This window comes from Podarcis cretensis, assembly GCF_951804945.1.
Source record: "Podarcis cretensis genome assembly, chromosome: Z".
In the NCBI taxonomy this organism is placed as follows: domain Eukaryota; kingdom Metazoa; phylum Chordata; class Lepidosauria; order Squamata; family Lacertidae; genus Podarcis; species Podarcis cretensis.
Window position 1 is genome coordinate 45,542,083 of NC_137184.1, and position 27,360 is coordinate 45,569,442.

General features: G+C 45.1%; 1 protein-coding gene across 9 annotated transcripts in view; it reads left to right on the forward strand.

Moving 5' to 3' along the window:
* ATP11C (ATPase phospholipid transporting 11C (ATP11C blood group)) overlaps positions 1 to 25,937 on the forward strand; it is a 103,165-nt gene extending 77,228 nt beyond the window's left edge. For 4 of the 9 annotated variants that reach the window (XM_079962653.1, XM_079962657.1, XM_079962652.1 and 1 more), the window contains exons 25-29: positions 3,066 to 3,201; positions 5,356 to 5,421; positions 5,622 to 5,725; positions 8,164 to 8,317; positions 22,338 to 25,937. In XM_079962653.1, the coding sequence (XP_079818779.1) occupies positions 3,066 to 3,201; positions 5,356 to 5,421; positions 5,622 to 5,725; positions 8,164 to 8,317; positions 22,338 to 22,478 (601 nt within the window). In that variant the 3' untranslated portion in view covers positions 22,479 to 25,937. Of the gene's footprint in view, positions 1 to 3,065; positions 3,202 to 5,355; positions 5,422 to 5,621; positions 5,726 to 8,163; positions 8,318 to 13,649; positions 13,739 to 17,269; positions 17,475 to 22,337 lie in introns of those variants that run through there. The other 5 variants (XM_079962658.1, XM_079962654.1, XR_013835031.1 and 2 more) reach the window with 4 other exon arrangements.
* Positions 25,938 to 27,360: the final 1,423 nt, after the last annotated feature.

A 27,360-nucleotide genomic window follows, 5' to 3' on the forward strand; every position in this document is an offset into this window, starting at 1 on the left:
TACCTTCTGGTTACCTTCAGTGGGCTGTTGCTTCTCAGTCTTCACCACTGACACAAACCAGGGGAGGATTGGTGCTGCTGGAAGCTGGTCCCTGGAAAAGCCCCTGTCAGTGACTGTCTCTCCACCACTCCCTGAGCTGCACAGCAACAGATGCTTAGCCTCGCATCTGTGGAGTGCTCTGCTAACCTGCTCCAGCAAATGAAAATCTTCCTCTGGCCCTGGTCCAGCAAGCCAGCTGTTGTTATCAGTATTGGGTGCTTGATGCTGGTGTAAACATCCTTGTTTGCATCCAAAGGATTTGTGTATAGCAAAAGGCTGGGCGGGGGGTTGTTGGGGGCACAGAAGCAGAGCTGCTCCAGAATGGGGCTAGCCACCCCTGCCCCACTTCTTCCTCTGCCATGCGCCTCAGCATTCCCCTCTGCCACTATTTATAACTTGATAGAAGCTTATTGAGCGCCTGTGCTTGCCCAGCGATCGTAATTGCATGAGCAGAATAAGGAAAACAAGCTAATTGCAAAAAATAAGATGGCCTTGCTTTGAATATTCATCAGCTGAAAATGTGTCCCTGAATACAAAGCGGTTTTGCAGGCTGCTGCCTTTTCCAGCTCTCCCATTTTCTGCTCTGCTACTTAGGCAGTTTATCACTGCTGTTTGGGCAGGCGGGATGGTCCAACAGCAGAATCCCAGGCGGGGCTTGCAGCAGTGGGCTCCCTGTGGTTTCTCAGTGGGATAGTTAGCCCTGCCATCATTACGGTCTGTCCTGAAGCACATTGCCTTTCCTAAATCTTAGTGCAGCTCTGCCTGGTTTGGCTTTGTCTGTGAAACGGCGTTGCCGTAGCAGGTGGGAGGGGCTTCAGCCCAGCCTGCTATTACAATAGGCCCTGCGTTATCAAAACAACACGAGAGGGAAGGTAGCTTCGCCTTTCTCTGCATCATGCACGTTTCCAGAAGTAAAACATTCCTGATCATGGCCCTGTCAAAGCTAAGCACTTTTAAACCCCATTGATTCTTTCAGAGTGAGGTACTTAACCACGTGCAATTCAGTGGTGCCCAAACGTGCTTGACTTCATACCATACCATTCCAATTTCATATATCCCAAGGCCCATATCACCCTTCGTGGTAGTGGTGCCCTCCCTGTGGAACACCCTCCCTTCAGATGTCAAGGAGATCAAGAACTACACAACTTTTAGAAGACATCTGAAAGCAGCCATGTATCTGGAAGTTTTTAATGCTCGATGTCTTACTGTGTTGCTGTGTTGCTTCATGTTACGTTCTTTCAGGTTACGTCCCGCGGCGACCTGGAAGTACCAGAAAGGGTTACTTCCGGGTTTCGCCGCTCACGCATGCGCAGAAGCGCAAAATGATGTCATGTGCAGAAGCAGCAAATTGCAACCTGTGCATGCGCAGATGCACCGCTGCGGGTTGCACTCTTTTCATGTTGCGAAGGACCTCCGGAACGGATCCCGTTCACAACCAGAGGTACCACTGTATTTGGTTGGAGGCTGCCCAGAGTGACCGGGGCAACCCAGCTAGATGAGCGAGGTAGAAATAAAATAATAACAACAACAACATCATATAATAAGATGAGCTGGGGTAGTTGTAGCAGAACAGCTGGAATTGGGAAGGAAACAGTATTTAAAGGGGGGAGTGAGGGGAGCTTGATCCCTACAAGAATTGGTCTGCTATTTATTGTATAACAAAGAAATATGAAAGACAAATTGTGTTAGCTCATCTTTGCTATTGTAATAGCCATATTTGCATGACACCTGCTGTGCAGCAAGAGGCCATGGCTCAGCAGTAGCTGTGTGCAGGTATGTGAAAGTTAAAAGGAGATGATGGGAGAGACCCTTCCTCTGGTGAGATCGTGGAGAGCAGTTGTCAGAGAAGACGAGGCGGACATTGATGGTCGGCTGCTGCCTGGGCCAAATCCTGCTGCTGTCCCACTGCATTCCTTGCATTCCATTTTCAGTCTTTTCAAGAACTCGCTTTTGGAAAGAGAGTGTGTTTCAAGTCCAGTAGAGGGAGCCCATGTCTTAGGTTCCTCATAGGAATGATAAGGACAGAGCATTAAAGCAGTTTCAGGTATCAGATCTGTGTTTTATTTTTGTTTTTGTTTTATTATTTATTTATTTATTTATTTATTTAGCCACCAGAACAATACAGCTAGAGTAGTTCGGACATTTTCCTCACTTCTTTTTGGAGCGTGTGGCTGGCTAAATAATAATAATAATAATAATAATAATAATAATAATAATAATAATAATATAATTTATTATTTATACCCCGCCCATCTGGCTGGGCCTCCCCAGCCACTCTGGGCGGGTTCCATAGAAAGCAAAAATACAGTAAAATATCACACGTTAAAAACTTCCCTGAACAGGGCTGCCTTAAGATGTCTTCTGAATGTCAGGTAGTTGTTTATCGCTTTGACATCTGCTGGAAGGGCGTTCCACAGGGCGGGGGCCACTACCGAGAAGGCCCTCTGCCTGGTTCCCTGTAGCTTTGCTTCTCGCAATGAGGGAACCGCCAGAAGGCCCTCGGCGCTGGATTCTGTCGGGCCAAACAAAAGAAGAGCAAAACCCAGACTGGGCAGAGAATAAGTACTGAAACGGAATGACAACCTGTGGAGAGAAGTGTCTGAAAGTTATACAGTCACCTTGTTACTGTCTTTGCAAATTAACTCTTCTTGTTTCTTTTCATAACCTGCTAGTCTTATGCAGCTTTCTTTTCCACTTTTAATGCAGGAAGGGGATTTCATAGATTTTATTTATTGTATTTTTTTTTAATCCTATGTTCCCTCTACAGAGCTCATAGTTCTCCCCCTCCCCAAATAAAATGTATCTTTACAACAACCCTGTGAGGTTGCATGGTTGTGTAGGGATTGTGCTGCTGTTGTAATCTTCAAGGTCACCTATTGGTCTCCTGCCTGCTTTGAGGCCCTGCAGGACGCCATCTGGCAATTGCGTACGTGGACACACACACACATACACACACACACACCCCTTCTTGCTTTTCGTGAACACAGTTTTAAAGCCTTTTCTTTCTGTTACATTTTCCTTGGCAGGAACGTTTCCGACAACGCCATGTTGCAGTTGAAACCTTTCTTATACTGGACCCTCCTGGGCCTTTTTGACGGCTGTGTGTTTTTCTTTGGGACTTACTTTTTTTTCATGAACTCTTCTATAGAGAACAACGGAAAGGTAAGAGGAACAAAGCCTTTTAAACCAAAAATCAGGCTGTGCCTGGAGTTGCTGAATGGTGCAACTCATTCCACACACCCACGGGATCATCAGATGTGTGTATCTAAAAGAGCATGCCCCTGTCATGCAGGAAACCACTTTTGAAACTGTGTGATTGTGATTTCTTTCTTTCTTTCTTTCTTTCTTTCTTTCTTTCTTTCTTAGCTGGGAGGTGGGATTGAGGATTAGTACTCTGTTGTCCACAGGAGGGTTTTTTAACCTTTCTCCTTGTGTTGTTTTCTCAATTAACTTCCCCCACCCATGAGTGGAGTGGGCAGTGTACTCGTTTTGTTGTTGTTGTTGTTTTTGTGTGTGTTTTTTCGTGCAAGTTAATAGAGAGAAATGCCATTGGGGGAGGGGGGAAGGATTACAAAACCTCTCCCCATGCGCCATGTCTTGATCTGAATGTTCACCTCCCTCAACCAACAGCTGCAATTGTCACTTCAAAAACCTGTGGGGAATCTTGCGTGTGTCTTCGTTTGCCCTCAGGTGACTTTGTGTAAATATTAATTGCAAATTATGTATTTGACCATTGCAGTGGTGCATCTCTTCTATCAAACCTGTTTATTTGTGGCCTCTGTGCAAAGGTTGTTCTTACTGCCAGTGAATCAAAGCCTCTTTCAGATTTTGCAGTGTTCCATAAACTCTGCTGTACAGTGTTTTTTTGGAAGCAGCAGTGGTTGGCAGCTTCCAAAAGAGAGATCCACGTAAATCTACTTTGCTTCATCCTTGGTGTAGTGGTTAAGAGTGGTAGACTTATAATCTGGTGAACTGGGTTCGCGTCTCCGCTCCTCCACATGCAGCTGCTGGGTGACCTTGAGCTAGTCACACTTCTCTGAAGTCTCTCAGCCTCACTCACCTCACAGAGTGTTTGTTGTGGGGGAAGAAGGGAAATGAGATTGTTAGCCACTTTGAGACTCCTTAAAGGGAGTGAAAGATGGGATGTCATGTCCAACCACCACCACCTCCTCCTCCTCCTCCTCCTCCTCTTCTTCTTCTTGCAAAGTTGCTTCTTGTTGACCATTCAGTCACGTTCCCTGGCTTTCTGCACCTTGACTTTCTGCCTGTTTGTCATTAAATGCAAAAGAATTTAAAAACAAACAAACAAAAAAACACTTTTTACATGTCACTTTCTGTTTTAATGTATGCATTCAGATCTTGACAGAATTTGGTAAGCAAATTGTCCCATTTGTTGCCATTGTTCTGACTTTGAAACACAGCCTGTTGCTTTTTCTTCAGTGCGGGTAGAGCCGAAAAATAAGAAAGAAGGAGATGCGTGAAAAAGGAGGGATAGCAGTCCACACATAAAGGCTTGTCTATGTGGGTGTTGAACCGGGCTCTTGTTTAGCACTGAACCAGAGGTTTGGGAATTGGATCCTAGTGATGGGATTCAACTTAAGTTGTTGTGTGAGCAGAGCAAAGACCGCTCACGCAGTGGGACCCCAACCCTCAGTGTGCCCTCTGCACCCCCTAAATCTGCTTTGGAGAGTGGTAGCGGAGCTCCACTTAGCACCATATTGAAGTCCACACCCCGTGAAGGCAGGGGTGATGCAGGCTGCATCATCCCGTGATCGAAAAACACAGATCAGTTGTTGTTTTTTTAATTTGCCTTCTCCTCGACTGAGTGCATGCGCGAGAACATTACCCAGAATCCTCTGCAGAGACTGTACCTTACTTGCAGTGCCAGTTCTTCTGTCGTACAACCGCAAAGCATTCTTTCATCTGGAGCCCTTACCAGCCCACATAAACCTTTGTGGAAAGGAATGCTAACCTTGCTTCCTCACACCTGCGGTTCTTTTGTTTTTTTTAAAGCAGGAGACCACTATGGTTGCGTTTTCTTTTCTTCTTTTCCTTTTTTTAAAAAAGAATCATTGAACAAATTGCAGTAGATAGCCATAAATATTACTTGTTTGATTTTGTTGTGCTCTGCAAGGTGTTTTGTTTTGTTTTTTGTTTTTTGGTTAGGGGAAAATGTTCTGTTGATTATTGCAGTATCTTGCTCCTGTGGGGTAGGGATGAATCATTCAGTTCATTGTAATCATCTGTTTAATTCCTCGCCTGCCCTCTTTCAAAAATCTGGACCAGGCAAATATCTCAGCCAACTCTGTTTTTCAGATGTCTGGGAACTGGAGTTTTGGAACAATGATTTTTACTGTATTGGTGTTCACCGTCACTCTAAAGGTTAGTGTCCTCGTTTGAATTTTTTAAAAAGCCACCTCTCAATTTAGTTGTACTGAGCTTGATGTATTGATGTTACTGGCAGTGATTTTCTTCCTATTGCTCCAACTGCTGTAGTAATTAATGATAATTATGCCCTACAACATATTGTATCTATAGCTCCCCATTCTCTTTTATCTCTTTCTCTTTTTCAAATACTCCAGCTGGCATTAGACACTCGGTTCTGGACATGGGTGACCCACTTTGTCATTTGGGGTTCTTTGGTCTTCTATGTGTTTTTCTCATTCTTCTGGGGAGGAATCATTTGGTAAGCATTTTATTTTAAATTTATATTATTGTGCTCCAGCTTAATCTGCACCGATTGCACCCCAGATTTAAGTGTAGTGTATTTGCATATTTGGGGGTGGGGTGGCTGTTGGGTGTTTGTGTTTATTCTTATTATGTATTTTGTGGTTTTATATCTTCATTTTACTCTGTGAACCGCCCTGAGACCCCCAGATATAGGGCGGTATATAAATTCAACTAATAATAATAATAATAATAATAATAATAATAATAATACCAAAAGTTTAGTGGGGGGGGGATTAGGTGAGAACAAATACCTTAATAAATATGAGGTGCCTCCTTCTTTAACATAATGAGATTGGTGTGGGGGGGTTATTCACTGCTACTAAAAATATATTTTAAAACTTTGTAGGGACATGGGAACATAGAAAGTTACCTTCTGCTAACTAAGGGCATTGGTCCATGTAGCTCAGCATTGTCAACAATGGCTAGCAGCAGCCTTCTCAGGCAGGGGCCTCTCTTTTACACCCCACCGGGAAATGCCTCCTGGAACCTTCTGGATGCAAAACATGTGCTCTCCTACCACTGAGCTATGACCCTTACTCAGGACGAGGTAGTGGGAAGACCTGTGCTCAGACTCTCACATGGCCATGAAGTTCACTAGCTGACCTTGCTAGCAAATGAGTCCACCTACAGCGCAAGACTGCTGTGGCAATAAATTCTGTGTGTAGGGAGTGGCCCTGAGATCCAAAGGGAAGAGTCTGTGCCTTTGTGGTAGAGCACATGCTTTGCATGCAGAAGGCATCGGATTCAACCCCTGGCATCTCCAGTTGAAAGGGTCAGATAACGGGCTGGGGAATGACCCCTTCCTGAAACCTTGCATAGCTGTGGCTAAACAAGAGTGGACAGCACAGGTCTTGGTGAACCAGTGGCCCAACTCAGTGTAAGTTAGCTTCACAGGGATAGCTCAGTTGGTAGAGCACAAGACTCCAAATCTCAGGGTTGTAGGTTTGAGCTCCATGTTGGGCAAAAAGAGTCCTTCACTTCGGGGTGTTGGACTAGATGCCCCCTGTGATTCCTTCCAACTCTGGTCTGTGATTCCATGTGCACAGATGGGGCTGGAGTATAAAATGCATTACCGTATTTTTCCATGTATAACACGCCCCCGTGTATAACACGACCTCTATTTTTGGGGACTCCAAATAAAGAAAATGGGGGGAGATTGCCCAGAATTGTTAAGCTTTTTCAGGGAGGGGGGTTGCCCAGAGTTGTGGTTTGGGCAGGGATTGCCAAAAATCACTCACCCGCCTGACCGATGCTGAAAAATCGCTCATGTCAAAGCCACCAGTTGTCTGCAGGCTTGCTGCCAGCAACCACCGATCGCCCGCCCAATTTCCACAGCGGATGCCAATCGACCGCAGTCATGGCCACAACCACCAATCACCCACCTAATCACTGCTGCCAATCTGCTCGCGACAGAAACCAATCGCCAGCCCCCCATATGCACTATGTACAAGTGAACCCCCCAATTTTAAACTTGAAAAAATAGGAGGAAATATAGTCTAATACACAGAAAAATATGGTAATCCTATATTATAATAGGGGCCTCAGGTATCCCAAGTGCCAATCCTTGCATGTGCATGCATAGTTTTTTAAAGACTCACCCATCTACTTACAATCCCAGACCTCTAAAATAACAGCAGAATGACAGTCCTCGTTAGAATCACAAATATTGGCACCGGAGCCTACAAACAGCCACTGGAACGTAAGACATCGAAAACAAACTAGCAAAAGATTTGTGTGGGCAAAATGGCATGGTCCATGTTCAATGAAGGGGCTATCGGCATATTTGAGAGAACAAATGGGGAGTGGGTTGCAATGGCTCAGTGCAGGCCCAATGGGCATTGGGAATACTGAGTGACTGTTTAGGAGGGGCATGGAAAACCAGATGGGTAGGAGGGAGAATGTAATGGAATAGCCTGGGAGAGGGCATGGCCGGCTGGCATCATGAACTGGAGCACTCCATGCTACTTTCTGTTGCTTGTAATAAGTTTTCACATTCATATTACAGTGGTACCTCAGGTTACATATGCTTCAGGTTACATACGCTTCAGGTTACAGACTCCGCTAGCCCAGAAATAGTACCTCGGGTTAAGAACTTTGCTTCAGGATGAGAACAGAAATCATGCTCCGGCAGCACAGCAGCAGCAGGAGGCCCCATTAGCTAAAGTGGTGCTTCAGGCTAAGAACAGTTTCAGGTTAAGAACAGACCTCCAGAACGAATTAAGTACTTAACCTGAGGTACCCCAAGATTGATATATCATAAATCTTGATGCTTTGGGATAAATAAAAGAATGAGTCTATTTGGTTGAGGGGTGGTTTTTTTTGTTTTGTTTGTTTTTTAAAAATAAATCTAATGTGTGCCTTTCTTTCTCCCTCTTTCTTTGTTGTTCCGACCAGGCCTTTCTTGAAGCAACAAAGAATGTATCATGTCTTTGCCCAGCTGCTGACTTCTGTCTCAGTCTGGTTGGCAATATTTTGCCTGATCTTACTTGCCCTTCTCCCCGAGATCCTTTTCCAACTCTTTAGAAGCATGAAGAGAAAACGCCACCAGGTAAGGAGCGAACGGAAGAAGCCTGTGACTTCTGAACCCGAAGAGTGGATCCCCCTCTTCTAAGCGATCTCTTTGGCAGGCAGGCTGTTTGGAACATTTGGAAAGCTCTGCCCAGATTATCTAGCAGTGCCTCATAGACGGCCAATGGCTCTTTGTCGAGATCAGCAAAGAGGATATCTCTGGGATATGGAAGGGCAACTGGCAGTGCATAGCAGACAACAGCTTCATCCATCTAGCCTGTCTAGACCTGAACTCATAGAGGCTGGACCAAGACGAGCGAGAATGCAAGCAGGGGTTTCCAGAAAGAACTTTCCCCCCAAACTCCAAATCAGACCCAGACTCCATATTTTGAGGTTTTCAGCTGGACCTTTGCTTAGGGCTTCCTGCATCTCTTTCAGCAGTTGTAGAAGGTGGTGTTTTGTTTTTGTTTTTTAAGAGTTGAGGAGATGTCCAATTTCTTTATGTCCCTTTATGTCTGATGAGGGCTGAATTGCCTACCTGTCTGAATCTGATACTGCAAGGAGCCATTTGTGCTGGAACCATAAATCCCATAGCATACCTGTTGGGACCAGCAGGAAGGGAGCTTGGTTTTCTTCTGTGATTCTTAACAAGCACTAGACCCCAGCCATCTTAAGTCCCTCACTTGGGCTAGTTGAATAGTACTTAGTTCTCAGTTTTTCAAAAACACTGCTAAGTGTCTGCTGCTCAGAAGCTGTGACTTTGACCCACTCACCCCCAGCAGCCACCATCCATGACAGATTGGGCCTGCCAGCTGAATCATCCTTTGTATCAGTGAGGCCATGGCAACAGTCGCCTGCTGCAAATGTGCCTCCCTGGAAATCCTAGCCATGGGTGAGGAAGTGTGTGATCTGTGAGCTCATAAGCTCCGTACTTCCCCCTTGAGTATAAGTAGCCCCTCCCTGCCTTTCTAGCCTTAAACCTGGATTAATGCTGGTCAACCAGCTTGGGAGGGAATCCTGGATAATGCTAAGCACTGTAAGTGCCAGTGCAGATGGTAAACTGGGATTGCAGCTGGGCAGGGAACAGGTAGCCAGTTTCTTAGTTGAGAGACCAGCAGTATTACATCTGCATCAGAACTCCCATATAATATTTGTTTCATATGGTTCTAGCTCATAAACCATTTCGTGAATTGCACGTCTCCCTTTTCTTACTTTTCTTTTAAAAAAATGCTGGAGTTGGCATTATTTTAACAAGGAAGGATTTGGTGAGTTCTAAGTGATGCCTTCAGAAATATTTTCCGTTTTTTTTTTATAAAGCGTGTTGAAAAATGTTGCCGTGTGCATTATGTTAGATTGTACTTTCATGCGGTTTTACAGTAAACTTTATACACAATTAACATGTCAAAGAGTTGTCTTTGCTAAAGTATAAAAAGGCACAACAGCATTATTATTAAAGTACCCCAAAATTGTGGAGGCTGTAGACGCTTTTAATGGGCAGCTGTCAGTCGAAGGAGTACTATGCAAGGTAGCTTTGCCAGTAGAGGGTAGTGGCTAAAACTGAACAAAGGTTTCCAGTTCAGACTGCAATTTCACAGGACAGCCTTTGGCTCAGCTCCCCACCCGTATGTTTTTGGGGTGATTGGTAAATACATCAGTGTGATGTGAGGTGCTTTGAACACACCACAGTATGTTTTTGTTGTTGTTCTTGCCCTTGACACATTTGAATCCACTAATCCTTCTGTGTTTTCTAACTGGCAGATGGTGGGAGGGCCAACATTTCCCTCTTTCAAGTTACATTAACAGCACGTTTAGGGGCAAACAGTAGGCAGGTCCCCTGACAGTTTCCTAAAGGGTTTAAAAGGTGTGGAAATTGCATCAGGGTTCCAAGTCTATGTGGAAAGTGGGCAACCTTTCCACATAGTTGCCTCTCCAGGCAGAGAGTTTTTTGTGAGGGACACAGGGCATTGTGTCCTTCTTGGCTGTTCTCCAGTGGCATGCTCCGGCACTGCTGCTCCCTGCTTCAAACCACACCATCCAGCCCATGGAAGGAGGCAGGACCAGGCAAGAGCACTGCACCAGAAGTGGTGGGGTTGATGAGCAGGCAGTTGCAAACCCTGTAAGGGTGAATGGCCAAATAGGACTGCAAAGTTGTTTCACAGCAACATCCCTGCACCCTGTAGAGCCGGGGTGGGGACCTGTGACCCTCCAGATATTCCTGACTCCCACCAGCCCTGGCTGAATTGGGAGGAATAGATTGTTTAGTGATTTTGGAGGTCAGATTAAAATCTTTCCCCCCAAAGGCATGGATATAATACAGTCATATCTTGGTTCTCGAACGCCCTGCGATTTGAACATTTTGGCTTCCAAACGCCGTAAGCTCAGAAGTGACTGTTCCAGTTTGCAAACTTTTTTGGAAGCCGAATGTCCAATGGAGCTTCTGCAGCTTCTGATTGGGTACAGGAAGCTCTTGCAGCCAATCGGAAGTTGTGCCTTGGTTTTCAAACTTCCAGAACGAATTCCATTCAAGAACCAAGGTACGACTGCAATCCGTTGTGGGCATCACAATGTATCCAGTTCACAAACGAAAACCTCAGACCTGCCCCCTTCATGAAAAGGGCAAAACACTGAAACACACACAAACAAAAAGCCAGGCATCACCCCATCTTGATCCACCAGCCCAAAGGAGGGGTTGTGGGAGTGGTTGGGTGCAAGGGTACCAAGGATGGATGCCAAAAACGCCAGAGAGATCAGTTCTAGTGCTTTATTAAAAGAAAGGTGTAGATTTACAGCAAATCAGCCTGCCAGCCTTTACAGACATAGAACTGTCACCGCAGCAATGAGATGGATTGTCCATGCCCAAGCAAACGTGCATATGTTTCTTTATGCACAAAGTAGCATACGTCACTTTGGCCAGGACGTCCCATCACTTCACTTGACTAGAAGAGGACATGGGTGGCAAGCACCCAAATCTTACAGAGAGTTCCTGTTTCTGGGCTCAGAGCCCAGCACCCGAAGCCCACAGATAAGGATAACATCAAAGTCAGCCAATTAGCGTATATCAAAGCAAGTGAATATAAACATATATGAGCTCCTTGCTACAGCAACTACCAGTTAATTGTGGGGTTATCTTGACTACCAAGATGGCATTAGCAAAGCTTCTGGAGTAATTCACCTTTGGTTCAGCACAACCCCAACTAGGGATGGGGAAGAAGTTCAGCTCAGTTTGGCTTTAAATGCGTACCTACCTATTTTGCACTTTCTGAAAGAATAACCAAAACTCCGTCACCCTTTGAAATTTGCAGTTCTCTGCATTTTGCAATGCAGTTACCCAGTCAAATAATGTATTTAAAAAACGCATAACGTAAATTGTGCATGTGAAATGCTGTATGTTAGGGGCAATTGCTTTGTAAAATGTGTGTATTAGGCAAAATTGCAAGCATTTGTATATCAGGGTTGCAATATTGCAAGTGACACTGCAATATTGATGAATTTTCACGAAGACAAGTGAGGAGAACTGAAAATATGACTGGGAGTATGCAAAACTCAGAGAAACTGCAATTAGCGTATTCATCCCTAAGCCCAACCAAACCCCCTTTCCCCAAAATGAATATACTCTTTGAAAAGAGAGGGAGAGAGGAGTGGGTGGGTGGGTGGGTGGGATAGCAGGTATTGGCAGACACCAAGACGGATCCGTGGTGCCCCCGGGCACCAAGTTAGGGTTCCCAACATTAAACTGGGATGAACAAATAGCACAACTGGCTGTGTTGTGTGCTTGTGTTCTCTCTTGGTGTGGAGTCCAAGAGAGACAGACAGTTCACTTCCCTCTTAAAAGCTGTGTTCTAGTTCTTTTTATTACAGTCAGTTCCTTCAATTTATTTTTTATACAGAGCACAGTTGAGCGGGGAGAAGACTTGCAAAACTGCTCTGGGAAGAAAGGGAGTGTTCACAATGTTCCAGGTTCCAGCCAATCAGTGCTGTGCACAGCCAACTTCTGCAAACCAAGATTTCCTGTGAACTTAATGAGATGACTGTTCACTGGAACAAAATTCAATGATGGTGCCTCCAGAAGCAGACTTCCTAAAATTATATGCCGCTGTATATAACCCTGTATGGAGTCTGAGGCACTTATGGAAAGAGAAAGGAGGTTTTTCAGTTCAAAGGATAAAATTCTTTTCTCATTTTACAGCTTGAATAAATATTATATGTGGCTGTTTTATTCAAGCTGTAAAATGAGAAAAGGATTTTGTCCTTTGATCCTCAAATTTTTATGCAGTCTGCCCAAGAGAAACTATCGGTTCTGGCAAATGAGAAGGTTTTCTTGTGAAATATTTATCAGGAAAAAAAGAGACAACTGGTATCACAGTATAGTATTGTGTGACTTATTCAACTGCTTTGGTTGGCCAATCTAAAAAAACAACAACAACAAAGGTGTGTGAAAATGCAACCCAAGTGAGTGGGAATAGAGGTGGTGAGCTATAGTAGGAGAGGTCCTTTATTTTATTTTGAAAAATAACAATATTTTTGGTCATGTTTACATTCCACCTTCTTGTCTGTCGTGGAACCCAACCAAGGCAGAGGATATCTGGTTCCCTAGTGATCACTCACCCCGACACTGACATGTCCCAGATCCATCAGACGAGGCAATGATGCCATGTACCTTCAGACCATGCTCTGGCCAATGGCACCAAGAGTTAAATGCAGCCCCAAGGATGCGCCCATATTCAGGTGCACACATATATATCTATATCTATATAGATCTATATAGCTATCTATATATCACACATATACATACACACACACACCCCACCAATAATTGTATTAGCTCTCCACCTCCGTTCAGGAAACGGAAACAATCCAAAAGTATTCGGCTGGTCTCCTTTGGAAACAAGATGCCTGGAAACAAGATGGGCGTTCTGCTGGAGCCAGTAGGGCTGATTCCTGAGTGTAAAAGATTACATACACAATTTTTAAAAATGCAATACAGATAAATGTTCCCTGCCCTCCCCTTTTTTTGCCTGCTCTGGATAAACTGATTTTTTAAAAGCCTCCCCTCCTCCCTCTGGCCTATTTCAGAACAAATCAGCTTCAGTCGCTGTGCTTTTGTTCCTCAAGTCTTCCTGTTTAAAAACTGCTGCTCTCTTGTCTCTAACTCTTCAGTGCTTCTCTATCTCAACATATTCTGTTCTCCCTGGTTTTTATTAACAGCGCCTTCCCCCATGTTGAGGAGGTATTTGAGTGGAAAGTTCATTTGTAATTTCTCTCCCTCTTGCTCCCCCCCCCCCCCGCCTGTCCCCGCATTCCTTTCTGCCCCCACCTACCTCCCTGCCTCTTTGAAATCTCCTCCTTTTTTCTTTTGTGCCCTTCTGAACCAGGTAACGAGGCGCCTTCCTTCCTCGGGAACGTCTACTATCTTCGTGCTCTCTCAAACTTCCAGCAATCACAGCTTCTCTGAATGAATAAGGTGATCTTTCTTCTCTAATAATTGGAAGCCCTTGAGCCACTTAGCTGCTTTCCTTTCTCTCTACGCATATAACCTCCTTGATAATATGTGTGTGTCTGCGTGTCTTGCCTTTTCTTTTTGAAGATGCATCTCCTTGCATTTCTGCTTTTCACTGTGCATTGCTTCCTCCTGTCGTTCCATCTCTCCCCTTCTCCAAAGGCATCCCAATCTTCCCCCTCCCCAATAGCCCAGCTGTCTTTGTGCCTGACAAGGCTCTGAAGCTGACTGCTTGGAGATTGCAGCTCCCAGCGTTGAGCAGCTGGTGTGGTTGAACCATCCATGGAAGAGCCAGTGGTGGTGTAATGGTTAGGGTATTAGACTTGCATTCAAATCCCCACTCCCGCCAGGAAGCTCACTGGATGACCTTGGGCCAGTAACCAGTATCATCAACTTCATCATCATTATCAATTTATTTCCACCCCAATGGGACTCAAGGCACTTTACACATAAAGTCACCACCTGTCAGCCTAGTAGTTGCTGACAATAGTAGTGACAATGTCAAGTTTGCAGGTTCGATCCCTGTGTGTGCCAGCTGCATATTCCTGCACTGCATGAAGTTGGACTGGAAGGGACCTCAAGGTCCCTTCCAACTCCACATTTCTACGATTTTACATTGCAGGGTTGGTGGGTTGAGGATAGCATGGAGATAACAGAGCCAAGTGCGTCACCTTGAGCTCCTTGGAGGAAATACAAAAACTAAAGCAAATACCACAGATTACCCCTCCCTGTCCAGTGTTTTCTCCCTCTTTGGTGGAGTCAGCTCACCCAGGTCAGCTGCCAGGCAGTCCTTTCAATGGGATGCAGTGGTGGAGCTCCAGGGCGGAAGATAATGTAAAGGTACCATTTCAGACTGAAGGTGGGGAAACACTTTTTTAAAAAAAATGTGCATTAGTTTGTTGTTGGCATGGATCTGTCTTGAGAGACAGTGGGGCGCACCTCCGGGGTGTGTGTGTGTGAAATCAAACCACTGAAGAAGTACAACGTCTGCCAGTAACTCATAACTGCTGCCTCCCATGTTGTTTCTGCTGCACTAGCATCACCAGAGTGACCTCTGGGCAGTGTACATGGAGCCCTGGGCTGCCCAAGCAATAAGCCCCACCTCCCTCAGCCTCCCTGATGTGGTCCAGGAAAAAGCAGAGAAAGACATTTGGCACCAGCTTGGCTGCAGAAGTTGCCAGAAGGAGGTGTACAAGGTGCCATCAAACCATCTTAGGGCCTCCACTCTGGATTAGTGTAGGGTTTACTCCTTAGCCTTTTCTTCTCCCAGAGTTATCCCACAAGGCAGCAGAGGTTTAGGATCAAGAGTTTTCCTTCCCAGATTGATGAGTTAGTCCCTATCTCACTGAGGGTTCGGAACCCATCAGCTGCCCTCACCTGGTTTTTCTGGCCGGTTGAAGCCATTCTCAGGGTGTGGACACTGTCACGTGCTGACAACTTCTAGGAACCCCTAATAATAATACATTATTATTTGTACCTTGCCCACCCCAGCCAGAGCCGGCCTCAGGGTGGCTAACATCATGTAACTAAGACAGTATACAAAAAACATAAAATCAGGCAATCAGTTAGTTAAAATACTTCTTAAAATGAGTTCAGAGCAAATTAAAATCTGGACAGATGGCAGTCCAAGGGTAAAATTGAGCAGAGTGGGGATGAACTACCTGGGAAGCAGCATGACATGTTCCCCCACAAGAGGTACAACCCCTCCCCTAATCCCCCATTTACTTTAGTTCTGTTAGACTGCCCTTCATCTGATGACTGCAGGGCAGGATTGCGCAGTATTCAAAATCCTAGCAAAAATAAATGTACATATGCTATTAAAATGCCACCCATAGCTCCATAACATAGTTACATACAGGAAACCAGGCAGGAGGCCTTCTCGGTAGTGACACCCTCCCATCAGGTCTCTAGGAAATAAACAACTATCCTGACTTTCAGAAGACATCTGAAGGCAGCCCTGTTTAGGGAAGTTTTTAATGTTTGAAGTTTTATTCTGTTTTTAGTGTTCTGTTGGTAGCCACCCAAATGGGTGGGGTATAAATAATAAAATTATTGTTATTATTATTACTCAGTTTTGTTAAAGGCTGGTTAGGAAGCTGCAAGATAATGGAAAATTCAGCCGCTAAGCTACTTACTGGGGCAGCCTATCACTCTTAAAGGAATTAACACGGATTGTAGATAAGCTACTGGGCCAGGTGTTGGTACTGACCTATAATGTCATAATTTGTTTTTGCACCACTTCAGGTATCATTGCTGTTCATCAGGTGTGGGGGGACCTTCAGCCCATGGGCTAGACTTGGGTCACCAGGCCTCCCCATTTGGCCTGTGAGGCAGATTCCCCCTAAACCACACTTGTGTCAGATGTTGGGCTGGTAAAGACGCACCTTCATAAAGCAGGAGAAAACTTCCTGCATGTCTGCTGATGCAGGGAGTTCAACCCTTTTCATTTCAGGTGAGCTAGTGAATGCCTGCTGGGAACTGGCTGGCTCAGCCAAGCCCTGCACAAAGCAGGGGTGAACTCCCTGCCCATCAGGTAACACACAGGGAGTTCAAACCTGCTTGAGCAACATCTCCCCCACCCCTTTGACAGTTGGGTGTCCCACCCACCTGACAAAGTTACCCAGCCAGAGTGTGGAAGATGAATACCTGGCCTTCTGGGCAAAAAAAAAAAAAAAAAAGCTCTTCACCATTACAATTACTTGGTGGGGCCTGCCTTGTCTTGTCAAAGGCTATGGGAATATAGCCAGCAGTTGCTAGAGGGAGGGCCTTTTCTGTGGTGGCCCCTGTGCAGTGGAACAGCTTTTTCCCTAAGCTTAGGCTAGTGCTTGCATTAATGATGCTTAGGCACTTTTTCGAAATACACTTAAGACAGGAACAAAGTGCAGTATATAGACATGAACCTTTTTGTTGAGCTGGAACGGGCAGCTGCAAGACTGCAGCAATAAAACTTCCAGCACATTTACAAAGCTGGTTTCAAATTGGATTGCAGGGGGTTGAACTAGATGGCTGTCAGGGTCCCTTCCAACTCCATGATTCTATAGGTGGCTGGTGGTCCAGAGGCTTCATACCTCTAGGTGACAATGGGGGCCAGTGTTGCACCCTGCCATTCCCTCCTACCCATGAAGGGCCCCGTTAGGCTAGTACACAGAGAATCCTGGTTAATTTACTAGGCAGGTCCTTAAGAAGATGGAACTCAGAATCAGTGAGGCCTCTCAGGTGGGGGATAGCAGGCAGTCGTTGAAGGCATGCAAGCTGTATTTTCCCCACACTCTGAATGGAGCAGAAAGCAAATAGGGTGGGGCTTGCTTTCTCTGTTTGCTGCGTGGGGTGGAATTGTGAAAACGAACCACATGCTTCTCAGTTGATATCTGGGAAGGAGATTTTCCTCTTCTTCACAAACTGGTCTGCTTTTCTCACAGTAAGTTGTGTGCTGTCTCTCCACCCCCACCCCACCCCACCACCCTTTCCCTTTAACGTTTCTCGTTTCCATTTTAGCTTCCAGAGCTCAGTTGTGTTGCCTTGTTAACCTCGCTTTGCCCAGATCATCTGTTGCATTTTCACGTGCTTTATACTCTGTTTGCCTCACCCTTTGCAGAAAAGAGGGCGCCCTAGGATTGCAGCCAGTTCAGTGCCGACCAGACCGTCAGTCAGACCTCTCCTTTTAAGAACCTTCTCAGACGAATCTAATGTATTGTGACAGGTATCCTGTTCTCGAGAATTAGGGCCTGGGAAGGCATGGATTAACCAAGTGATCCCTGAAATCAATTAAAATGTGATTCTTGTAATCTCAGCCACCGGGGCTGGCAACCCTCCTTGCCAAACATCGCCAGGTACAATGCCTGCCATACGGGTTTCGGGTGCCATTTGGGAGTTTTGGATTTTCTTCTTTTTTAGTGGAGATGTTTTTATTAAAAGCAAGAGAACCAGAAGCAGGAGGGAGGGGTGTTCCCCTCTTCTCTTTTTAACCTAATATCTAGCACAGGCCAGAGCATTGAAAGCTTTTCGTTCAGTAAAAGCTTTGTGGCCATCTTGTTTGAGGTTTAGAAAGTGTTTGGAGATGCATGGATCTTTTTTCTGCAAAAAGGCCCAGAAGCCAGAGGAGCCTGGTTTGCTTCTCGACTTCTGCACACTTCTGGGTCTTTGTTGCCCTTTTCCACAGGTCCCTCAACCTATGGCTACTTCTCTGTTTCCTGGAGCCATGAAAGCCAGGGGAGTTGCCAGATACCCCCAAACCTGGCCATAAAAACTATGAGACATCCCCAGTTCCCTGAAACCTTTGTTGTCAAAACTGAAGTACGCATATGAAGGGATGGACAGAATTTGCATGCAATTGTTGTTATTATTTTACTTTGTAAATGCTTTCATTTGATTTTTCCAGTATAACAACATGAGAAGCCCCCATACAATAAAAGGGGGAGGGGAAAATCCTCATCTCTCATGAGAATAAGGTGCAGAAGTTAGCCTAATATACCCTGACATAATTCCCGGAGACTGCACACATGCTATAAAGCAGGGGTTGGCAAGATTTACCTTGCCTGGGCTGGTTAACTCCAGCGGAGATCCCTCCATGGGCCAGATTGTGCACGCTTGTGATTTCCATTGTCTGTGCAGATACAGTTTCTGGCACAGTGTGTGGGAACTCTCCAAGAAGGCGGCTCGGTCAGGGGCAGCTTGTGGGCTGGTTAAACAACCCCCATGGACTGCTTGTGACCCATGGGCCTTAGGTTGCTTACCCCTGCTGCAAAGGCATGCCGTATTTCTGCAGAATCATTTTCCATTTGCTATCTGTTCAGTGCCTTTTTAGCATTTAGTCAACTTTTCCATGAGAGCCATTGTCCAAGCAGGCAACTGCAAATTATCCTAACCCTTCCAGTTTTTTGTACAATCAGCAAATGAGCCGCAGCCAGTGGAAGTGGGATTTGTTCTATATGCAGAAGGTCCTTCTGTTTGTCCCCCCCCCCTTAAAAATGTGAATAAGCCCAACTCATTTTGCCTTCATTCATTCTGTCTTGACTATGTCAACATCCTGAGCCACAAGATTGTAGTTACTGTGTTTAGGATATCCGTGGCCTTTGTACGTTAATCCTTTTAGAAAGAACCTTGGTATGGTGATAGTTATTCAGCAGCTGGTTATACAGGAAGGCTGCTTTTTGAGGATAGTTAGCTCCGTTTTTGCCCAAGCCTTGGAGACCTTTGGGATTGGGGGATGTGTGGCTTCTATTCCAGTTGGGTTCACTCGCACAGGTTTTATGGCAAACACCACTTTTATTGCTTTTTCTGTTACATTAAGTGCACTTAATGTGCCAGTGTGCAAAGTGGTGTGTAGAGCCTTGTGTGTCTCAACAGATACAGAGTCTGATATTTATGGGCTTGCAAGGAACACAGGTATCTAGCTTATATTGAGTCGGACCATTGGTCCATCTAACTCAGTAGTGTTTACACTGACAGGCAGTGGCTCTCCAGGATTGGGTTCTCTCCCAGCCCCACCTGGAAATGATGGGGATTGAACTCGGGCCCTTCTGCACACAAGGCAAATCCTGTACCACTAAGCTAATGTGGAGCAGGTTGTCAGAACCCATTTGGAGCCCCATAGCCATCACAAGTTTCACAGAAGGAGAGGTGAATCCCAGCTCATTCCCCAAAGAAGTAATTGCCCCAGCCCTAGCATAAACTTCTTTTGGAGTTAATCAAACCTGCAGTTTGTACAGTCCTCCAAAAACCACAGAGACTTGAGTGCCTCTGTGGATTTCAGTGGGGCCCAAGAGGTTTTTGGAGAATTGTGCTCAGTTTTAAGCATCGATGAATCCATGTTGGTTTCTTGGTGACTCTAGAAGTGAACATTTCAATTGGAAGGAAAGAACAACTGGCTTCCATTGACTCCCCAAGTATTCTGGCATTGCACTTGTGAGGTGTTTAAATGATTTGATGGTATTTAACTGCTACCTGCATGCTGCTCCTATCTGAATAAGACTTGCAAAATCTCTGTATTTTGACATCACCTGGCTTTGATTGCCTGTTGATATAGAATAACATGAGTCCGTCTGTCTGTGGATTCTGTGTCTGTTGTGTATTCTTCACACACTGTACGCAACTCCTTCCTAAATGTTTTTGATTCTCAAAAGTGTGTCAATTGCCACATGTAACAAAGAGGGAAGAATGCCAAACCAATCACCTTCCTACTTCCATTTAAAATATCGCCCTGTAGATGCATATGGTCCATTTCATGCCCATAATAGTCATCTCTGTTTTCAAGTTTTTCCTCTGTTACATAATATGGGGACATGAAGACCAAGTCATTGTTTGTTTGTTTTAAAATGTATTTATTATAAAACGCTAGAATCTGCCTTCCAAATGGAAAACAAATCAAGAACAGCTAAACACAACTATAAGAATGTCCATAGATAATTAAGAACAATAATAAATAATGGACTTCATTCTGTTTGTTAATGCAAGGATTATTGCATTTGCAGACAGGTGAGTTTTAATGTTGTACAACAGAGGAATCCACCACAAACGTTGCATTGGTGGGAAATGGTTCAGCAAAGTTGCCAGCCCCCTGCTTATGTATTCCCTTCTGCCAAATGACAGCCAACAGCAGAACAAGTATACTGCTCTACATTGGCCTAGTGAACCTCAGTTGGTTGTGCTTGCCTTAGGCCACCATCACTACAAGGGAGTGGAGCGATGAACATGAAGCCATCTTTTGTGCCGTACTCTAGTTTCTACACCCAACCCTCTCTATCCATCCAGGCAAGCAAGGAGGTGTTATGGGAGTTCAGGACACATTCCAGCCAGGCAGAAACACCTGAGGAAGGTGCAAAGTCAGAAATAAGTGACAGTGACTGAGGAGAGTCCCAAGGATGCTCCATCCCTGTTACAATTTCTGAAATTCCCATCTGTCCCATCAGTTAAATATAAAGTGTGGGGAAAGAGAGAGGCCAATACCAGAGTTCAGTCATTGCAGGCCAACTGGGAGAATCTCCTTGTGTGTGGATGGTGCTGTTTCGGCCAAGTAAGAATTGGTACCTGGGAACATGGGTTTGCTATTAGTTTATGGGAAGGCGTGGGGGGTATTTTGGCCTTCCAGATGTTACTGAACTCTACAACTCCCATCAGCCCAAGCAAGCATGGCCAGTTGCCAAGGAAGATAGGAGTTGTTCCTCAGCAATGGCAGGGCCCAGTGTTCCCCACCTCTAGAGTATTGTTGTTGTTGTTGTTGTTAGTTGAATTAATATAGCGCCCCATACCCAGGGTCTCAGGGCAGTTCACAAAGTAAAATCAAGATATAAAACCCCAAAATACATGGAGGACACCCTGTCATTCTACAGTGTAACCTGGGTGACTTGCACTGAGCAATAAAATGACATACCATCATTTGTTGATAAGAATCAGTCTCATAAAGGTTAAATAGCTCCGCCATGGCCTCTTAAAACAAATACTGTAAACACAAAAGAAACCAGTGAGGCAGATTTGCACAGTGACATCTTCCTTAAAATAAACTCTGTCTTTATTATTTATTTACTTATTTATTGATTATTAATTTATTAATTTATTTATTGAATATACAGTATATATGTATATAAATATACAGTATACAGTATATATATATACAGTACAGCCTTATACCAGCAGGTCTCAGGGCATCTTCACAGAATAAAATCAAAATATAAAAACACAAAATGCATAATGAAAATAAAAACAACAACAACTGCCCAATAACCCCCCCCCCAAAAAAAACCCCACATTTTAAATGGGCCTAGGATGTCAATCAAATCAACCAAAAGGCCTGGTTAAAAAGGAATGTTTTTGCCTGGCGCCTAAAGGTGTATAATGAAAGCACCAGGCAAACTTCCCTGGGGAGAGCATTTCACAGACGGGGAGCCACTACAGAGAAGGCCCCGTTCTCGTGTTGCCACCCTCCAGACCTCTCAAAGAGGAGGCACATGAAGAACTGTAGATAGAACTCTAAAGCTTGCATTTATATCTAGGCAGCTTTGTTAAGTGGGCAGTGTGGAAAGCTGCCGTGGTTAGCAGAAAGGTGAGATTTCATACTTGGAAGAAAACAAGAGAGCAAACCTTCCCTTCAACGCTAGGTGGCACCCAAGCTTTTTATTTTCTGGCAGCCTCAAGCGTTCCCTCCTCACTTGCCCCTCAGCTTGGCGAATGAAAGAATCCTGTCCCCATATCTCATGAAAGGGGGTATGTGGCTGCTCACAGAGGCACGAAACGTCCTGTGATAATCACAGCAAAGCAGAGGAGCATGCGAAGCGTGTGTTTTAGCACCCTTAACAAACTACAGCTCCCAGAATTCTAATCATAGCGTTTATCTGCTTAATTATGAATTTGGTTTGGCATTTTCCCTCCCCAACCCCTTTCCAAATCATGTAGCTCTTTAACTCCTTGCAAATTCTAAGCCTTGGTTTCTGACCTGGTGCCACTCTGCTATATCTGTTTCTTTCCCTTCCTGGTCCATGTTGACAACAACAACTTAAGCTGAATTTCTCTCTCTTTCTTCCCAACCTCTGCCCTCCGTCTCTCCCCCCACCTTTCCTTTTTTTCACAGCCTAACCCCCTGGAGCTGCCGATGCTGTTGTCCTACAAACCACGGGGGAACAGCTACACCGTTGAAGGAAAGCCAGGGAGCCCCGTGACTAATTTTGCAGAACATTGCCATCTCAGGATACTTCAGATGCAAAGATTTTAACCCCAGCACACAGTTCTAAACAAACAGCACTCTCGGAGTCAAAAATGAACGCTTGGAAGCAAATCAGGCCCACCAGAAAAAGAAGAAAAATACAAATGGTTCTATATTTTGGTTAGACTTTTTGGCTTTTTTGTTTTTAAGAGGACCTTTGGTTTGCATTGTGATTTTTTTTTAAAAAAAAAAATCAACATAAAGGGGGGGGTGCCATCCTTTTCATCTGTTCCTCCCCTTCCTAATGCAAGTTTTGAGAAAGCAACCTTGCTGTTTTGATGACAAAAATTGTGTGAGATTTTTGCCTGCTGCAATGGATGATCAGCCATCTGTTCAGCCATCTTCACCCTTGTCCAAGGAAGAAGAAGAGCTGTGTATGGCTCTATTCCCCCCCCCCCTGCTTCCAACCAAAGATATAGCACAAGAGGTATGTTACAGTTCCCCCAAAATAGCACTAGGAATTTTTGGTAGGTAACCATTATGTTGCTAAGCCATAAACTATGTTTGTTGGCGGAATCTTAATTTCCCCCATCGCCACCCCAGTTCCTCTAATGAGAAAGTTGTGCCATACCCTTTTAAAGGAAAAATGTGGACATTTAGAGAAAACACACACACACCATTTTTTTCTCCCATCCAATCCGACCCATCAGGAGTACCTGAAAAACAAAACAACTGAAGCACCCATTCTCCCAGCATCTACGTCTATCTCAAAACCTGAGGTTAATTCCCACCTTTTTGAAATGTGTCCTTTGTCCAGGCTCTCTCTTCTCCCACCAAACAGGCATCTCACAGCCAAAGTGAACATGCACCTATTCCCCCCACTCACCCAAACTCTAGATTGGTGTCCTTTGGCTGTGTGAAAATGTGGGACCTGTGTTTTCTGACCTGCTTTGACTTCTGCTGTGATGGGCTTGCGCACCTGCCTTTTGGATGCAGGTTGCCACGTTGCCTAGAATGTATGACTTCTTCACAAGCTCAAGTCAGTGTCCCAAGCACCGTTGAAGGATGCAAGCCATGGGTTCTTTGCTGTGCTAACCTTGTCCTCCTCTTCCATATTCTGTTGAGCGGGTGGCAGGTCCAACCCATGAGACATCAGCCCTCCCTTCCCCCCCCCTTTTTTTGAAAGGGTGTGGGATGCAAAACCTAAAACAGCCTGTACTGTTATCCCTTCTGTTCTGTGAAGGGAGGCAGGAGACGCATCACCTTCAATCGCCTCCAAAGTGTGGCACATCTTAATGGCCAATTCCAACAATAGGTTTCAAAGACGTCCCCTGCAGAATCCTTTCAGTGTGGACACCTGGCGCTATTTTGCATGTGCAACGCCAAGCATGCCTTCAGCTGCACGTGTCTGGTGGGTGCATGCGTTTGCCGCCATGTAGTGTCTGATGCTGCTCGTTTGGGCACATGCAGTGGACACAGAGCACCACGGGTTCCCCCTCCCTCTCCTTTACCGTGAGTGTTGCCCACAACCTCAGCACTTCCTGCAACGGTGGAAGAGGCCCAAAGAAAACTGGTTTGGAATTTACGATTCAAGTTAAAAGAGTGTAAGCTTTGGTTCACACATTGCTTCTATGCAAGGCAAAGGATATTCACCAGCAGCAAGCAATTCCACATAGTAGGGCATATTTATGGTCCAGTTAAAACGTTTTTGTAGCAGATCTGAGCCTGTGATGATGTGGCATGTGGTGACTGGGGCTGCTCCTAAAACTCCCCAGCATTTAATCAAGGTTCAGTCTTCCTTTGCTCATTCTTTCCCCATTGCCACCTCTTTTCAAAAGAAAACACGGGGCCAGTAAATCAGAACTTCTCACTTCCGCTGTACCTACAAAGGACATATTGGAGAATTGCTAGATGTTAGTGGGGAGGCTGGCAATGACCCACATCTCTCGGGAAAGGAACCAGTGGTGTGGCTCTTGCCACTCTTGGAATAACAGTTCTTAATTTGATCCATGTCTCCCCTGCAGTGTCCAGATAGGTCCCAAAGGCAGCTTGAATGGCAGCCTGAGTGCCAAACCATTTGGGAGGGATGTTTATATGCATATTTCAATCAGTGCTTTTGTGACTTCTCCAGTGCCAGTGCTGAAATGTTCAGCTCTAATGTTCTCTGTATCATGGAAGGGGAACCTTGAAGTCCTCCAGATGTTACTGGACCATAGCTGCCATCAGCCCCAGCCGACATGACTAGTGATAAGGGATTATGGGAGTTGTGGTCCACAACACCTGGGGGATGGCAGGCTCCCTACAGGCAGCCTTTTGCCTAGTGGTTGTGATTAGGATTCACTCTGCACCTCCCATTTATTTTAGTTCGAGGAATGTGGTGGTTTTATTGTGGTTTTGTTTTGGGGTGTTTTTTTTTTTGGGGGGGGGTGCTTTTTATTCAAAGTGAGTCAGGAGAAGCCTCAAGCTTATCACCCATCCATCCACCCTCCCTACCCCCAAGTAACATTAATTTGGTAAGTTTACCAAAGTATGGTTTCTGCATTTTGTTGCTTTCGAAAATACCAAGCCACCTCATTTCAGCTCCACTGAAGGGCCCAGTTCACCCGAAAGTAACGTGGACCTAGCAGTTCATTGAGATTTATGCAGAGGCTTGGAGGAAGAAAAGAGGAAAGATGACTTCTTTAAAATCCCATTTGTAAAATGATGGATTTGGTCTGGCCTACAACACAGAAAAGATGGGGGTGGGTGCTTAAAAATGGACTGTGCCACTTTAGATAGGAGATGGGGGATCTCCCAATTTGCATCCCTGTCCATTGTGTCCTCCAGTGGGATGGTGGTCAGACTTGCTTCACATGGGAAACTGGATTTTAGAGCGAAATGGCCTAAACGGCTCCCTGATGTGCTCCTTTTCATGGGAAACTCATTCTAACATGGTATAGTTCTGCTGCAGTTTTCCCAGGTGATTGCTCTCTGCATAGACCGGGCCTTAATCAATACTAACCTTCTCTGCACTTCATTCTGTATTTTCCAGCAACTAAGTGTGGCTGGTGGCTTCTCTCCCTCTTCCCAAGGCAATATAATTGTTGCTGAAAATTTGCATATGGCCAGTGACACGGAATAAGCAAACAAAAAATTAAATTCAGCTTTGCACCTGTGCCACACCAGTCCAAAGAGACTTGTGTCAATATCTTGAAACTTGCCTGACTTAAATCTGAAGCAGAACTTCTGGGAAATACATTTGTTCATTTGTTTTTGTAAATACGGGGGGGGGGGAGGATGTAAAATTATATATACCGATTTTAAGATGCATTTTTCAGCTTCTTGCGAAAACCCAGCAGGACTGCATTCTTAATTTTTATCACTTCAACTGCAATTTTATACGTTCATGTTGCTTTATATAATGACAATGGAATGTGAATGTTAACTTTTATGAATGCAACTCGCTCCTTTTTTTTCCCTTATGAAAACAAACCTTTTTGTTTTGTTTTGTTTTGAAATAATCAATAAACTTTGGTATGTTCTGATTGAGCTTCATGAAGTTTGTTGTCTTAAGTCAGGGGTCCTCAAACTATGGGACGCGGGCCGAATCCAGCCCGCCAGGGTCATAAATCCACCCAGCCATTGCAGAACTCACTGCAAAGCCATTGAGGAGACTCAAAGCGCTTTGGAGAGCTTGCTCCATGGTGCCTTTAAGCAGAGCAGGCGGGAGGGAAAGAGGCGGGTCAGGATTTCCCCCTCCTGGTCCTGCCTTGCCTTGCAGCCTGTCTCTCCCCACATGTGTCCGCCTCCCTCAATCGCCAGCCACCATGCTGCTCACTCACGCCCTGCGCTCTGCTGCCCTCTCCACCTGATCCAGCCCTGGCTGCTGTTATCCTTGCAGCCCAGCTCGGCGGCCCCAACCACCGCCTCCTCCGGCCGGGCTCACCCTCCGTTGCCTGCAGCAGCCTCCACACCAATGGTGAGCTATGTTCAGAAGGCAGGGAAAGGGGGAAGAAGGGCGCTCACAAGGAACGCAGGGCTCCAGTGCTTACTCATGAGGAAACACCCCTGGAGCCACTGGGGATCATGTCCAAGGAAAAAGATGGCTGCCATCATCCTAGCGAGTTTTTGTCCTGGGAAAAGTGCTTGGGAGCTGGGCTGCGATCCAAGGCACGCTTGCTCACAAGGAAAACTCAGCATCGGGTTGCTTGCAAGTAAACATCTGCCTGCCATCCAAGACGAGCCCAGGCGGAGGCAGGCTTTGAAAAAATAAATGGTATAGGTTCATCCAAATCTCCGCCCCCGAAGTGGGACTGAGCAGTTACTGAATTTCCACCCCACATTTTTTCTCCCTGGAGCTTAAGGTCTGTGGTTCCCCACAACCCTCAATGAGAGGCATTCAAATCAAGCTCCTCTCTGAGACATATCAATCTCAGAACCATGCACTCAAATTTGCAACCATCTAGCACCTATGTCTGTGAACAGACTTTTCCCCAAATGAAACATCTGAAATTTCCAACCAGATCCAGACTAACTGATGAACACTTGCATCACTTGCTACGACTAGCAGTGACAAATATGGAACCGGATATTGACCATCTCATTTGCCAAAAGCAGGCCCATACTTCCCATTGAAATACTTATTGGTCTGACACAGTCAAAATAATTTTTTTAAAAAATTATATGTAAATTTATGTTGATTAAAATCGTTCTTCATTTTAAATATTGTATTTTTCCTGTTTTTTGTGCACTAGAAATAAAATATGTTAAGTGTGCATAGGAATTCGTTCATATTTTTTCCAAAGTACAGTCCGACCCCCAACAGTGTCTTAGGGGACAGTGAACTGGCCCCATTTAAAAAGTTTGAGGACCCCTGTCTTAAGTGAACCTGACTTTTCTGTGTAATAAGCACAAATCACACACACAAAAATGCCATTTTTGAGCTATTTTAAGGGGAAATTGGCAAAATCGG